We start from the raw sequence: 14,076 nt of genomic DNA, 5'->3' as shown, positions 1-14,076 counted from the left end.
CCACCACATCACCAATTTCCACAACTTCGCCAATTCCACCTGCTACATCAACAATTTCCAGCACTCAGTCAACACTATCAACTACCACATCACCAATTGTAACTACTAACTCAATAACATCTTCAACCACATCAATTATTTTCACCACTGAGTTAACAACACCATCCACAAGTCAGTCAACACTTTCACCTACCACATCAATTATTTTCACGCCTGATATAACAGCAACCCCCACCATATCACCAATTTTCACCACTCCATCAACTCCATCTACTACATCGTTATTTTCTAGCACTCAGTCAACACTACCATCAACCACATCAACATTTGTCAGTACTGAGTCAATAACATCTTCCACCACATCAACAATTTCAACCACTGAATTTACACCAGCCACCACCAGTCAATCAACACCACCATCTACCACATCAATCATTTTAACGACTGATTCAACAGCAGCCCCCACCACATCACCAATTTCTACCACTCTGTCAATTGCACCTGCTACATCAACAATTTCCAGCACTCAGTCAACACTATCAACAACCACTTCACCAATTGTAACTACTGACTCAATAACATATTCCACCACATCAACAATTTCATCCACTGAATCAACACCAGCCGCCATCAGTCAGTCAACACTACTATCTACCACATCAATCATTTTCATGACTGATTCAACAGCAGCCCCCACCACATCACCAATTTCTACCACTCTATCAATTGCACCTGCTACATCAACAATTTCCAGCACTCAGTCAACACTATCAACTACCACATCACCAATTGTAACTACTGACTCAATAACATCTTCAACCACATTAATAATTTCCACCACTGAGTTAACAACACCATCCACAAGTCAGTCAACAATACCATCTAGAACATCAATCATTTTCACGACTGATTCAACAGCAGCCCCCACCACATCACCAATTTCTACCACTCTATCAATTGCACCTGCTACATCAACAATTTCCAGCACTCAGTCAACACTTCCATCAACCACATCACCAATTGTAACTACTGACTCAATAACTTCTTCCACCACATCAACAATTTCAACCACTGAATTTACACCAGCCGCCACCAGTCAATCAACACTACCATCTACCTCATCAATCATTTCCACGACTGATTCAACAGCAGCCCCCACCACATCACCAATTTCTACCACTCTGTCAATTCCACCTGCTACATCAACAATTTCCAGCACTCAGTCAACACTATCAACTACCACATCACCAATTGTAACTACTGACTCAATAACATATTCAACCACATCAACAATTTCAACCACTAAATCAACACCAGCCGCCATCAGTCAGTCAACACTACTATCTACCACATCAATCATTTTCACGACTGATTCAACAGCAGCCCCCACCACATCACCAATTTCCACAACTTCGCCAATTCCACCTGCTACATCAACAATTTCCAGCACTCAGTCAACACTATCAACTACCACATCACCAATTGTAACTACTAACTCAATAACATCTTTAACCACATCAATTATTTTCACCACTGAGTTAACAACACCATCCACAAGTCAGTCAACACTTTCACCTACCACATCAATTATTTTCACGCCTGATATAACAGCAACCCCCACCACATCACTAATTTTCACCACTCCATCAACTCCATCTACTACATCGTTATTTTCTAGCACTCAGTCAACACTACCATCAACCACATCAACATTTGTCAGTACTGAGTCAATAACATCTTCCACCACATCAACAATTTCAACCACTGAATTTACACCAGCCACCACCAGTCAATCAACACTACCACCTACCACATCAATCATTTTCACGACTGATTCAACAGCAGCCCCCACCACATCACCAATTTCTACCACTCTGTCAATTGCACCTGCTACATCAACAATTTCCAGCACTCAGTCAACACTATCAACAACCACATCACCAATTGTAACTACTGACTCAATAACATATTCCACCACATCAACAATTTCATCCACTGAATCAACACCAGCCGCCATCAGTCAGTCAACACTACCATCTACCACATCAATCATTTTCACGACTGATTCAACAGCAGCCCCCACCACATCACCAATTTCCCCCACTCCGCCAATTCCACCTACTACATCAACAGTTTCCAGCACTCAGTCAACAATATCAACTACCACATCACCAACTGTAACTACTGACTCAATAACATCTTCCACCACATCAACAATTTCAACCACTGAATTAACACCTGCTGCCACCAGTCAGACAACAATACCATCTACAACGTCAATCATTTTCACAACTGATTCAACAGCAGTCCCCACCACATCAGCAAAGTCCACCACTCTTTCATTTGCACCTGCTACATCAACAATTTCTATCACTCAGTCAACAATATCAACTACCACATCACCAATTGTAACTACTGACTCAATAACTTCTTCCACCCCATCGACAATTTCAACAACTGAATCAACACCAGCCGCCATCAGTCAGTCAACACTACCATCTACCACATCAATCCTTTTCACGACTGATTCAACAGCAGCCCCCACCACATCACCAATTTCTACCACTATGTCAATTGCACCTGCTACATCAACAATTTCCAGCACTCAGTCATCACTATCAACTACCACATCACCAATTGTAACTACTGACTCAATAACTTCTTCCACCACATCAACAGTTTCAACCACTGAATCAACACCTGCTGCCACCAGTCAGACAACAATACCATCTACTACATCAATCATTTTCACGACAGATTCAACAGCAGCCCCCACCACATCACCAATTTCCACCACTCCGCCAATTCCACCTACTACTTCAACAGTTTCCAGCACTCAGTCAACAATATCAACTACCACATCACCAATTGTAACTATTGATTCAATAACATCTTCCACCACATCAACAATTTCAACCACTGAATTAACACCTGCTGCCACCAGTCAGACAACAATACCATCTACCACATCAATCATTTTCACAACTGATTCAACAGCAGTCCCTACCACATCAGCAATTTCCACCACTCTTTCATTTGCACCTGCTACATCAACAATTTCCAGCACTCAGTCAACACTATCAACTACCACATCACCATTTGTAACTACTGACTCAAAAACATCTTCCACCACATCAACAATTTCAACCACTGACTCTACATCAGCCGCCACCAGTCAGTCAACACAACCATCTACCACATCAATCATTTTCACGTCTGATTCAACAGTAGCCTCCACCACATCACTAATTTACACCACTCCGTCAATTCCATCTACTACACAAACATTTTCCAGCACTCAGTCAACACTTCCATCAACCACATCAACAATTTTTAGTACTGAGTCAATAATATCTTCCACCACGTCAACAATTTCAACCACTGACTCTACACAAGCCGCCACCAGTCAGTCAGCACTACCATCTACCACATCAATCATTTTCACAACTGATTCAACAGTAGCCTCCACCACATCATCAATTTACAACACTCCGTCAATTCCATCTACTACATCAACAATTTCCAGCACTCATTCAACACTACCATCCACCACATTATTAATTTCCGCCAATGAGTCAACATTATTTTCCACCACAGCTAACATTTTCACCACTGAATCAAAACCACCATCCACTACAACAGTTTTCAGGAATGAGTCAACAGCAGCATCCACCAGTCAGTCAACAGTACCATATACCACATCAATTATTCATTTAGGAAGTGAAGCTACCACCCTAAGAACAGTACAATCTACCACACCAACACAACTACCACTTTCAACCAACCATTCATCGGGTAAAGGCAATTTATCTACCTTTAATAGCTACAACATATCAATAGCTGGATCCAGTACAGAAAGGTTTGAACCTCCCAGTTCAGGACTAACAGTCTCACCAGAAGACACCTCATTGTCAGCTGATAGCTCTTCTGTAATGGCATCTTCATTTTCTCCTTTGTCTGAAAGTACCAATTCTTCAGGAACAGGTAAGGATTAAATATGACTTGAGCTCACCTTTGGGCTGTGATGTGTTATACAGTACTTCTAACTTAGCTGCCTGCCTTTTTCTGGTCTATTTTAGAGAACTTAAATTGCTAGGGCATATGAACTCATTCCCAGCTTTAGCGGTGATGTCTTTACCTTAATCCTGGACTGCAATGAACTCCTTGCACCTTTGATGATTTTGGATGCTGTTCTGTAGAGGCACTATTTGCATCAGTGCTTTTCAAAGTTTTCCAACACATCCCCCAGGTTCTTCAAAATGTATGCTCCACATCTGATTATTATTGGACATTTTAATATGTAGTTATGTTTTAGAGATGAATTAGAGTTAATGTTTTTTAATTTTCGATTTTCTTCTGTTTGCACATTACATACGACTAATGAGTTTTACAAATTTCTTTGGTACCATTCCATACCATTTTCTAAGCCTGCTTAATCCTGGAAGCCTACTCCAGGAAGCAAAGGGCTCAAGTCATGAACAACCCCTAGAGATGGCATCAGTCCACCAGAAGGTGAATACACACACACAGACACATTTGAAATTAGTACATAGTGAAGACATAAGAGTGGAACATAATTTGTGGGGACACTGCTTTCCTGAGTTCTGTAGTAGAAAATAACCATAAAAAGGGGCTCTTTTCTAGTGTAATATCCCATTGGCCATCTTAAAGTTTCAGTTTCATGTTAAATAAGCAAACTGAAATTTCACCACATTGTGAGGACAATGTCATGTTAATGTATATTGTGAGGACAGTCAACACCACCCTGATATTTTACTACATCCTATGAACCATTTTTGTCTTATTTCAGGAATACCCTGAAAATGAGGACTTGGTCCCTACATTACATGAAAACCTGAAATACACTTTTGTGTTACAACTTTATGCACATACATTTCACAATGCGCAGTTCAGACTTGGCAGCATTGTGTGGACTTATGACAACCAATACCAACCTAAATGTTTACTACAGGACCATTGCAGTCTCATTGAAATTATAACTAGAAAATGGGGACTTGGCATTTAAAATACAGGAAACCCTCTGTTTTACTATTTCAAGTATATTTCAAGTAGAATTTTCTTTGATCCAATTTTCAAATTCTGATGTATTTTTATAGACCAGGCATGACAACAGCCATGGATTGGTTAGTAACAACTACGACAAACAGAGAGCACTATTTGCCTTACTATATTATTATGGGAATATCTTTTTTTTTTTGGAAGTGTAGGATTGTACCCATCATTTTAATATGTAATTATCTGCTCGGAAACTGTGAGGTGATTCTGGGATGGCATTACCTTAAATTGTCATTCAAAAATAAATCAAAACTAACATCTTATCAGAAACTAAATATTAAAACCGAAAAAATAGCTTCATTACTTTCCAGCTCATTACAAAGCTGATTTCTGAAAATGGTTACACACCTTTGATAGTATAAACCATTACAAAGTAAAGCAAAACTCTATTCACCCTGTTTTGTAACGAACCTAACCCTGGTTATTGTAACAAGCCCTGGAGTCAATCCTGGCAACATTGAGTTGAAAGGCACCAACCGTAAATCGGGCATCAGCAGGGGTAGAAAGAGTTCTGAATGATTTTAATCAAGTGGCAGTGCTATTACTTCTGGCAAAATATTCCCTAAGTAATATTAATTGCCCGAAAACTACTCAAGAGGGAAAAAAAAGGTAGGCATTTTTGTGTTACTTTTTGTAAACCATTACAGTGGAACCTCGGTTTACGACCATAATTCTTTCCAAAACTCTGGTCGTAAACCGATTTGGTTATGAACCGAAGTAATTTTCCCCATAGGACTGTATGTAAATACAATTAATCCGTTCTAGACCGTACGAACTGTATGTAAATATATATTTTTTTAAGATTTTTAAGCACACATATAGTTCATTATACCATAGAATGCACAGTGTAATAGTAAACTAAATGTAAAAACACTGAATAACACTTAGAAAACCTTAAACAACAGAGAAAACTAACACTGTAAGAGTTTGCGCTATAGCGCTACGAACTGCTCACTAAAAACACTTTTTTTAAATGAGTATTAAGCACAGGGGAAAAAAAATGAACATTTTAAAAATCCGTAATTTAATGAACCACCGAGAAAAGTAGCATTGCAACAATGCACGCTACGAACCGATCGCTATAAACAGAAGTGAAGTGGAGGTTAAAATCCAATAGTAAAAAGTCTTCATTAAATACAACGAGGTTAAAACAATGCTCGGATCAGTCTCTTTGAAAAGCAAACCTTATGTGTCCAGCCGTCTCTCTCTCTCACTCTCATGGGCGTCTGTCTGTGTGTGTGTGTGTGTGTCTTTCTTGCGCGCGAGTCTGTGTGTGTGTGTGTCTCTCTCGCGTGCGTGTGAGCGTGTGTGTGTTTGTGTGTCTGTGTGTCTCTCTCTCTCTCTCTCTCTGCACGGGGAATGTTCGTATACTGAGTCTGTGGTCGTGAACAGATGCAAAAGTTTGGGGAACTTTTTGGTTGTAAACCAGTTTGTACGTGTTCTGAGACATTCATGAACAGAGGTTCCACTGTACTTATAAATTAACAGTTAGCCAATATATTCTATATAATAATAAAAAGAAAGGATTTACATTTTTAATAATTCTAATAATAATTCTTTGTATTTATATACTGCTTTTCTCACTACTAGTTTTGTCTTGTCATGAGTACACACATAATCCACGCGTCAAATGTGAAATATGGGCCAACATATCATAAATAATATAACTCATAAGTAAAACAGAAAGAAATTTTCATAGAATACTCCAAAAGTCAAAACACTTTAAATATTAAAAATACAAATATAGGTTCTCTGATCATTGTGTTGTCTGAGGAAAAAAAAAGATTTTCTGATTTTTTTTTTGCATGAACCATAAACAATCAACTTTATACATTTTGAACCTGCTGTTTTGGAAGGTGCGGCTACTCAGACTTTGTAGTATCTTGGGTGGCTAGTACATGCTACATTACAACCTAAAATAAGCCATGCAGTAATAGAATAACAATAACTGGCCTATTACATGATAGTTTACGACATGTAAAAATAAATACTGTTTAAAACAGGGCTAACTATTCCAACTTAGCAAATTGAGTTGGGTTGATTTTTAAAAGAGGGCAGCACGGTGGCACATTGGGTAGTGCTGCTGTCTTGCAGTTAGGACACCTGGGTTCGCTTTCCTGTGTCTGTGTGGGTTTCCTCCGGGTAACTCTGGTTTCCTCCCACAGTCCAAAGACATGCCGGTTAGGTGCATTGATGATCCTAAATTGTCCCTAGTGTGTACTTGGGGTGTGTGTGTGTGTGTGTGTGCCCTGCGGTGGGCTGGCATCCTAACCGGGGTTTGTTTCCTGCCTTGCGCCTTGTGTTGGCTGGGATTGGCTCCAGCAGACCCCCGTGACCCTGTAGTTAGGATATAGCGGGTTCGATAATGGATGGATGGATGGATTTTTAAAAGTATAACATATGTATGTCAATAGTACACACTCCTTTTTTCTCTGCCAATAACTTTGACAACAGTTGCACGATCTTACATAATCCACTATTAAGTCCAGGTGACGTAGGACTTGTGCAAATGCACAAAGGGTCTGCATTCTGTTCTTTTCCAATTTTGATGTGGCCTTATCAATTGTTTTAAATTTACAGACACCAAAGAAACCTTCTTGAGAAAAATGCCTGACAGCTGACACAGTGCATGTAGTCTTTGGAATCTGTCCATTTCTGGGGTTGTTTGCATGGGATAAGATCTCCACTTCCACTTTGGTTTACTTCATAATTATTTGCAAGGTTGCTCATTTCTCAGATACTCTCATTATATCTTCCTCTATTTGGAGTTTTTCAAAAGCTCTATCACAGTGTGCCATATTTGGCTTCAAGTATGAACCCATTGTTTTATCAGTATGGCAGTTCAGATCTGTATTGCGACACTAAGCAGTCAACTCAGCATTTATGAGATTTGTTTCAGATTATGTCATAACAAAGTGTGCATATACTTTTAGCTAGATATAAGTGTCAGACCTTCTCAAAGTGCCATCTCTGTTACCTCAAAGGTTTTTCTTCACAGAATATCTGTATATAATGGTCCAACAATAAAAACCCAGTGTATTTTTTAATTTTATTTAGTTTGTAAAAAAAAATGGCAAAATGAAACTAGACACTTTCAAGACACTGTCACAGTAAAAACAAGGCAGATATTACTACTTGGGTATTCAATCAAAATACTGTAGTTTAATGTTCAAAGTTCTATTAAACATACTTGTTTTATATTATCTTGCACTTCCTACATCACTCACAACATGTTTCTGTTTTGTTTGCTTAAAAATAAAGTCAAAGACCATGAAACCAGGCATTTTTACGACAAAGTCACAGCAAAGCGAAACTACATTTTTACTATGCTACTCAAGCATGGCATAAGCTGAACATTTTTATGTCTTATCTTGCTCTTCCTAAATCCGTAAAAGTAGCTGGCATTTTGTATTCGGCATTATAACATACATCATCACGACTTAAGATATGAGATTGCATAAAAGCTTCCGTTACTTTTTACCTTACTCTCCCCTTTCTATTAATTTTCTCTCTCCAATTGGATGCATACGCTACATATGGAAATTGAAAACACACTGCTTACTGGGAGCTAAGCCATGAACCAATAGAATCACATGAACTTATACCATGTGACCAGGAAGCCAGTTGTTTACATCCCCATTTGTATGACAGCAATTATACCAATTCTATTCTGCTATGCCATTTTTAGCCAGAGAGGAGTGTACACACAGTGAGTCATTTTCTCACACACACATACACACATAAACAATTTTTTCCATTAAAGCCTGATCCTGGGGACTATGTAGATACTAATGCAGAGTAGCTGTCCAGCATCTCCTTATCACTCTATAATAGTTATTTTCATGAGGACTAGCTTTTTAGTCCCCATGTTTGCTCACATCTACACCTTATTGGTATCTATTCTGTCAAAAGACCCAAGTTTAATATCAGTATGAAAAGACTGCAGTTTTCACCTGCCTTTTTTAAGCAACTATTCTCAAGTCAAAGGAACAGGCAAATATCCCATTGCATAAAAAGGGCAGTCGAGCAGATCCAAGCAACTATAGGCCAGTAAGATTAATGTGCATCACAGGTAGTGATAAGCGAACCCTGCTGAATTTGTTTTGCCACAAGTTGGACGAAATCATGGAAATGTTTGCGGACTTCGCCAAACTCCATGAAATGCATAGAAGTCAATGAGGAAGAAGGAACTGAACTAGCGTTTAGTGGGTTATAATGGTGTTTTAAGTGTCCCTGAAGGCTAGGGAAGCATCAACAATGTACCACCATGCCTCAAACAACAAAAGATGCAGATAGAACTAATACCACAAACCACATATGAAATACAACAAATGGCCACAAAACTAGCAATAAGTAAATAAAGGTGCTTGCTGGGGAGTGGCAAAAGGTGGGTTTCCTGTGTTGGGCCTTTTCTTGTGGAAAAAAAAGCACTGAATGATGGTGTGCCTATGTTTGACTTTCCATGAAGAATATGCACAATGTCACATTTTTTAAAAATGCTTTTTTCACGAATCTGCAGTTCAACTGTTTTTGCAAGTGATGATTTAATTTTTTATGTAATTTTTGTTTTGCAAATTTTATTATTTTACGTTTTATTTTGCTAATACACAAAGTATAGAATACTTGACTGTTGTGGTCATCTCAGGGAAAGATGGGTTGAAATGTAAATGTTGGGCCATAAACCCAGTCATTTCTGCTTATTCAATTAAAAATAGTGCATGTAGTTGCAGTAACAACCAAAGAATTCTTCCACTGACGTTATAAAACAACAGAAATACTGCATCTAATGGTGTCTTGGATCACTTTGAACGAGGTATTAAGGAGCTCCGTCTCTAAATGTTTCATTTGAAACATTAGAACACTCTAGACAAGAATAAGCCATTCAGCCCAACAAAGCTCGCCAGTCCTATCAATTCCTTCCAAATAAACATCAAGTCGAGTTTTGAAAGTCCCTAAAGTCTTACTGTTTACCACACTACTTGGTAGCTTATTCCAAGTGTCTATCATTCTTTGTGTGAAGAAAAACTTCCTAATGTTTGTGCGAAATTTACCCTTAACAAGTTTCCAACTGTGTCCCTGTGTTCTTGATGAACTCATTTTAAAATACAAGTCTCGATCCACTGTACTAATTCCCTTCATAATTTTAAACACTTCAATCATGTCACCTCTTAATCTTCTTTTGCTTAACTCTTTGAGGGCTAAATATTTTTTCCAGTTTTCTGAAAAGCACACAAAACAATGGTTTCACACATAAATCAACATAAAACGTCTTTTGCTGCATGCCGTGGCTGCTGTTGGTGCCCGTTTGGTGTCTGGCGCGTTGGGGCAGCTCGATGACCTGCAGGAATACATGACAGGCCATCTGCCTGGCTGTCTTTGTGCAGCAGTTGCAGTCTGCTACAATCTGGGTTGTAACTCTTGTCATCGTAAGAGCTGGTCCTCCCAGGTGCATTAGCTATATGGACATGTTCAGTACCACGATTAGCTGATGCTGGCCCCTCACGTTCGTTTTTGATCTCCAGATCACTTACATCAAAATCCAACAACTCCAAGTCCGACTCGACGATATCATACACAAAATGTCGTCCACAGAGTATTTGGCTTTGTGCATTCGCGTTGGTCTCCTGCCAGATGTCAATGCCAATTGTTGGGTTGTTTGGTCTTTGTTACTGCACACACAGGAAATCTGCGGTCAAATCAACGAAGCAAACTTTGAAGAGAGTCGAACTAAAAAATAATGGTGAGTTTTGTCACCGTTTAGAGCTAATTACCGTCCTGTACCGCTGAATTTCGATGGAAGTCGACATCTGCCCTGAAAGAGTTAACCTGTATAGGCTCAGCTTTTTTAATCTTTCCTCATAATTCAATCCCTGTAGCCCTGGAATCAGCCTAGTCGCTCTTCTCTGGACCTTTTCTAGCGCTGTTATGTCCTTTTTGTAACCTGGAGACCAAAACTGCACACAGTACTCCAGATGAGGTCTCACCAGTGCATTATAAAGTTTGAGCGTAACCTCCTTGGACTTGTACTCCACACATCATGCTATATAACCTAACATTCTGTTAGCCTTCTTAATGTCTTCTGAACACTGTCGGGAAGTCAATAGCTTAGAGTCCACTATGACTCCTAAATACTTCTCATAAGGTGTACTCTCGATTTTCAGACCGCCAAATTGTGTATTCAAACCTAACATTTTTACTTCCTATTTGTAATACTTTACATTTACTGACATTAAATTTCATCTGCCACAAATCTGCCCAAGCCTGTATGCTATCCAAGTCCTTCTATAATGATATAACAGATTCCAAATTATCTGCTAATCCATCTATCTTGGTATCATCTGCAAACTTAACCAGCTTGTTACTTATATTCCTATCTAAATCATTTACATATATTAAAAATAGCAGTGGCCCTAGCACTGACCCCTGTGGAACACCACTCTTAACACCATTACCCTCTGCTTCCTGTGTTCTGCACCCATCTAAAAACATCACCCTGAACTCTCACTTTTTTAGTTTGAGGCCCAACCTCTCATGTGGCACCTTATCAAATGCTTTCTGAAAATCCAGATAAATAATATCATATGCTCCACTTTGATTGTATCCTTTTGTTGCCTCCTCATAGAATTCCAGCATGTAAGTAAAACACAACCTCCCTCTTCTGAACCCATGCTGACTGTTCAGAATAACTCTTGTCCTTGCTAGGTGTTGCTCAATCTTATCCTTAATAATTCCTTGCATTAATTTTTCCTATGATGCATGTCAAGCTTACTGGCCTATAGTTGCTTGGATCTGCCTTGTCACCCTTTTTATATAATGGGATGATATTTGCCATTTTCCAGTCCTTCGGAATCTCTTCAGTGATCAGTGACTTCCAAAAAATATGTTTCAAGGGTCTATATATGTACTCACTAGCCTCCTTAAGAACGCAAGGATAAATATAATCTAGTCCTGGTGATTTGTTTGATTTCATCTTATTTAATCTGTGCAGCACGCCCCCTCTACAATTTCCAGATCCCTCAGTACCTCCTTAGTAGTCCCATTTACCTCTGGGAGGTTATCCACTTGCTCACTTGTGAACACCTCAGAAAAATGTAAGTTTAGGGCATCCACTATTTCATTGTCTGTATCTTTTAATCCCCCTTTACTATTTCTGATGCACTTTACCTCCTCCTTAACTGTTCTTTTACTACTAAAATACTGAAAGAATCTCTTCTTTCGCCTTATCTGCTATATTCCTCTCCAACTGTCTTTTAGCCTCCCTGATATCCTTCTTAATGGTTGCTCTCATGTTTTCATATGCTCTATGATTCACTTTGCAGTCATTAGTCTTATATTCCTTAAAAGCAGTTTTTTCCTTTGCAACTTCTTTTTTTAAATCTTTATTCATCCACTGTGGAGTTTTTTAAAATTTCCTATTAATTTCAAATTTAGCTATGTACCTGTCCTGCATTGCATGTAAAACATTTTTAAACCTGTTCCACTGCTCCTCGACTGTCTCCACATTTAAAAGCTTATCCCAGTCTATCCTACTTAGACTTCGTCACATCTGGTCAAAATTTGCCAAAGTTCAACTTAACAATTTTAGTCTTTGCATCTGCACTCTTACAAAATACTGAGAATTGTATTATATTATGGTCACTTGACCCTAGTAGTTCAATTACATCTACACCCTCAATTCTATCCTGATACAAAATACTAAATCCAGACAGGCTTCACCCCGTGCTGGTGCTTTAACAAGCTGTGTTAAAAAGCAGTCACTGATTACTTCTAAAAACTCCCAGTTAATATCTGGATAATTAAAGTTCCCCATGATTATAATATCCCCCTGCAAACTTGCCTTTTTGATATTACTAAAAAGATGTTTGTTGAAATTACTGTCTGAATTGGGTGGTCTATAACACACTCCTAAAATAAGACCTCTTTCCCTAATATTTTCCAGGCGAAGCCACATGTCCTCACTAAGATGGGGCTCATCATCCAACTGAGGAGGAATTACATTTAAATTCTGTTTGGCATAAACAACAACTCCACCTACTTTTCTATTCTATCCTTCCTTAAAAATATGTATTCCTCTATGTTACACTCACCCCATCTTTGTTATTTAGCCAGGTTTTCATTATTGCTATAATATCATAATTATGCTCTGCTACATACAACTCCAACTCACTTACCTTATTTTTGATACTTCTAGCGTTAAGGCAAGCTATTTTTAATGTGTTACTCCTTCTACATTTAAATGTTTGCTTAGAATTTACATTACTATGCGTTTTTATTTCTACAGCATTGTTTGTTCCTCCATGTATAGATCTATACCTGGTCTGTCCTATACACCTCCCCAATACTTTGGTGCCCCTCCAGTTCAGATGTAATCCATCATGGCGGAACAGGTCCCATCTCTTTCAAAAGGTGTCCCAATGCCCCATAAACTTATACCCTTCTACCCTGCATCAAGATTTGAGCCACACATTAAGCCTTCTAATCTCCTCAGTCTTACCTGGACTGGTGTGAAGCACAGGCAGAACTTTGAGAGACTACCTTGTCAGTTCTGCCCCTCAGCTTGGTGCCTTACTCTTTGAATTTGGATCGCAGAACTGACAGACTACCCTCATGTATGTCATTTGTTCCAACATGGACAATGACAACTGGATCCACCCCCACACTGGCCTTCGAGGGAGGTCCCCCACCTGTGCACCCGGAAGGCAATACACCGTGCAAGACTCTCTCTCTCTGGAGCACACCTGCGCTTCAAACCCCCTAGTGATTGAGTTCCCAACTATCACTACCTCTCTCTTTCTGGGAACTGGTTCTGAGGTGGCCTGTTGGGGCACCTCATTCCTGCCTACCACCTCAGAATTATCAGAGACACCGTCCAGCTCTGCAAAGACATGAGAACAGTTTGACACTTCTAATTCTGAGATTGAAGCCCCAGGACAAAGTGCACCCTCTACCTTACGCCTTGCGTGATATAGTGAGTCCACAGCTCTCTCAGCAGAGGCCAGC

At 39.2% G+C, this 14,076-nt stretch overlaps 1 protein-coding gene across 1 annotated transcript in view; it reads left to right on the top strand.

Annotated features, from left to right (window-relative positions):
- Positions 1-14,076, top strand: part of LOC120540732 (mucin-2-like) — a gene marked incomplete at its 5' end in the record, with an annotated part of 33,645 nt that overhangs the window by 3,159 nt on the left and 16,410 nt on the right. Inside the window, 1 exon segment of the mRNA XM_039771796.1 lies at positions 3-3,984. Within this exon segment, the coding sequence (XP_039627730.1) occupies positions 3-3,984 (3,982 nt within the window).

Source organism: Polypterus senegalus, chromosome 1 (genome assembly GCF_016835505.1).
Source record: "Polypterus senegalus isolate Bchr_013 chromosome 1, ASM1683550v1, whole genome shotgun sequence".
In the NCBI taxonomy this organism is placed as follows: Eukaryota; Metazoa; Chordata; class Cladistia; order Polypteriformes; family Polypteridae; genus Polypterus; species Polypterus senegalus.
Note: the sequence above shows the minus strand (reverse complement) of the source record. Positions and strands in the feature narration are given on the sequence as shown.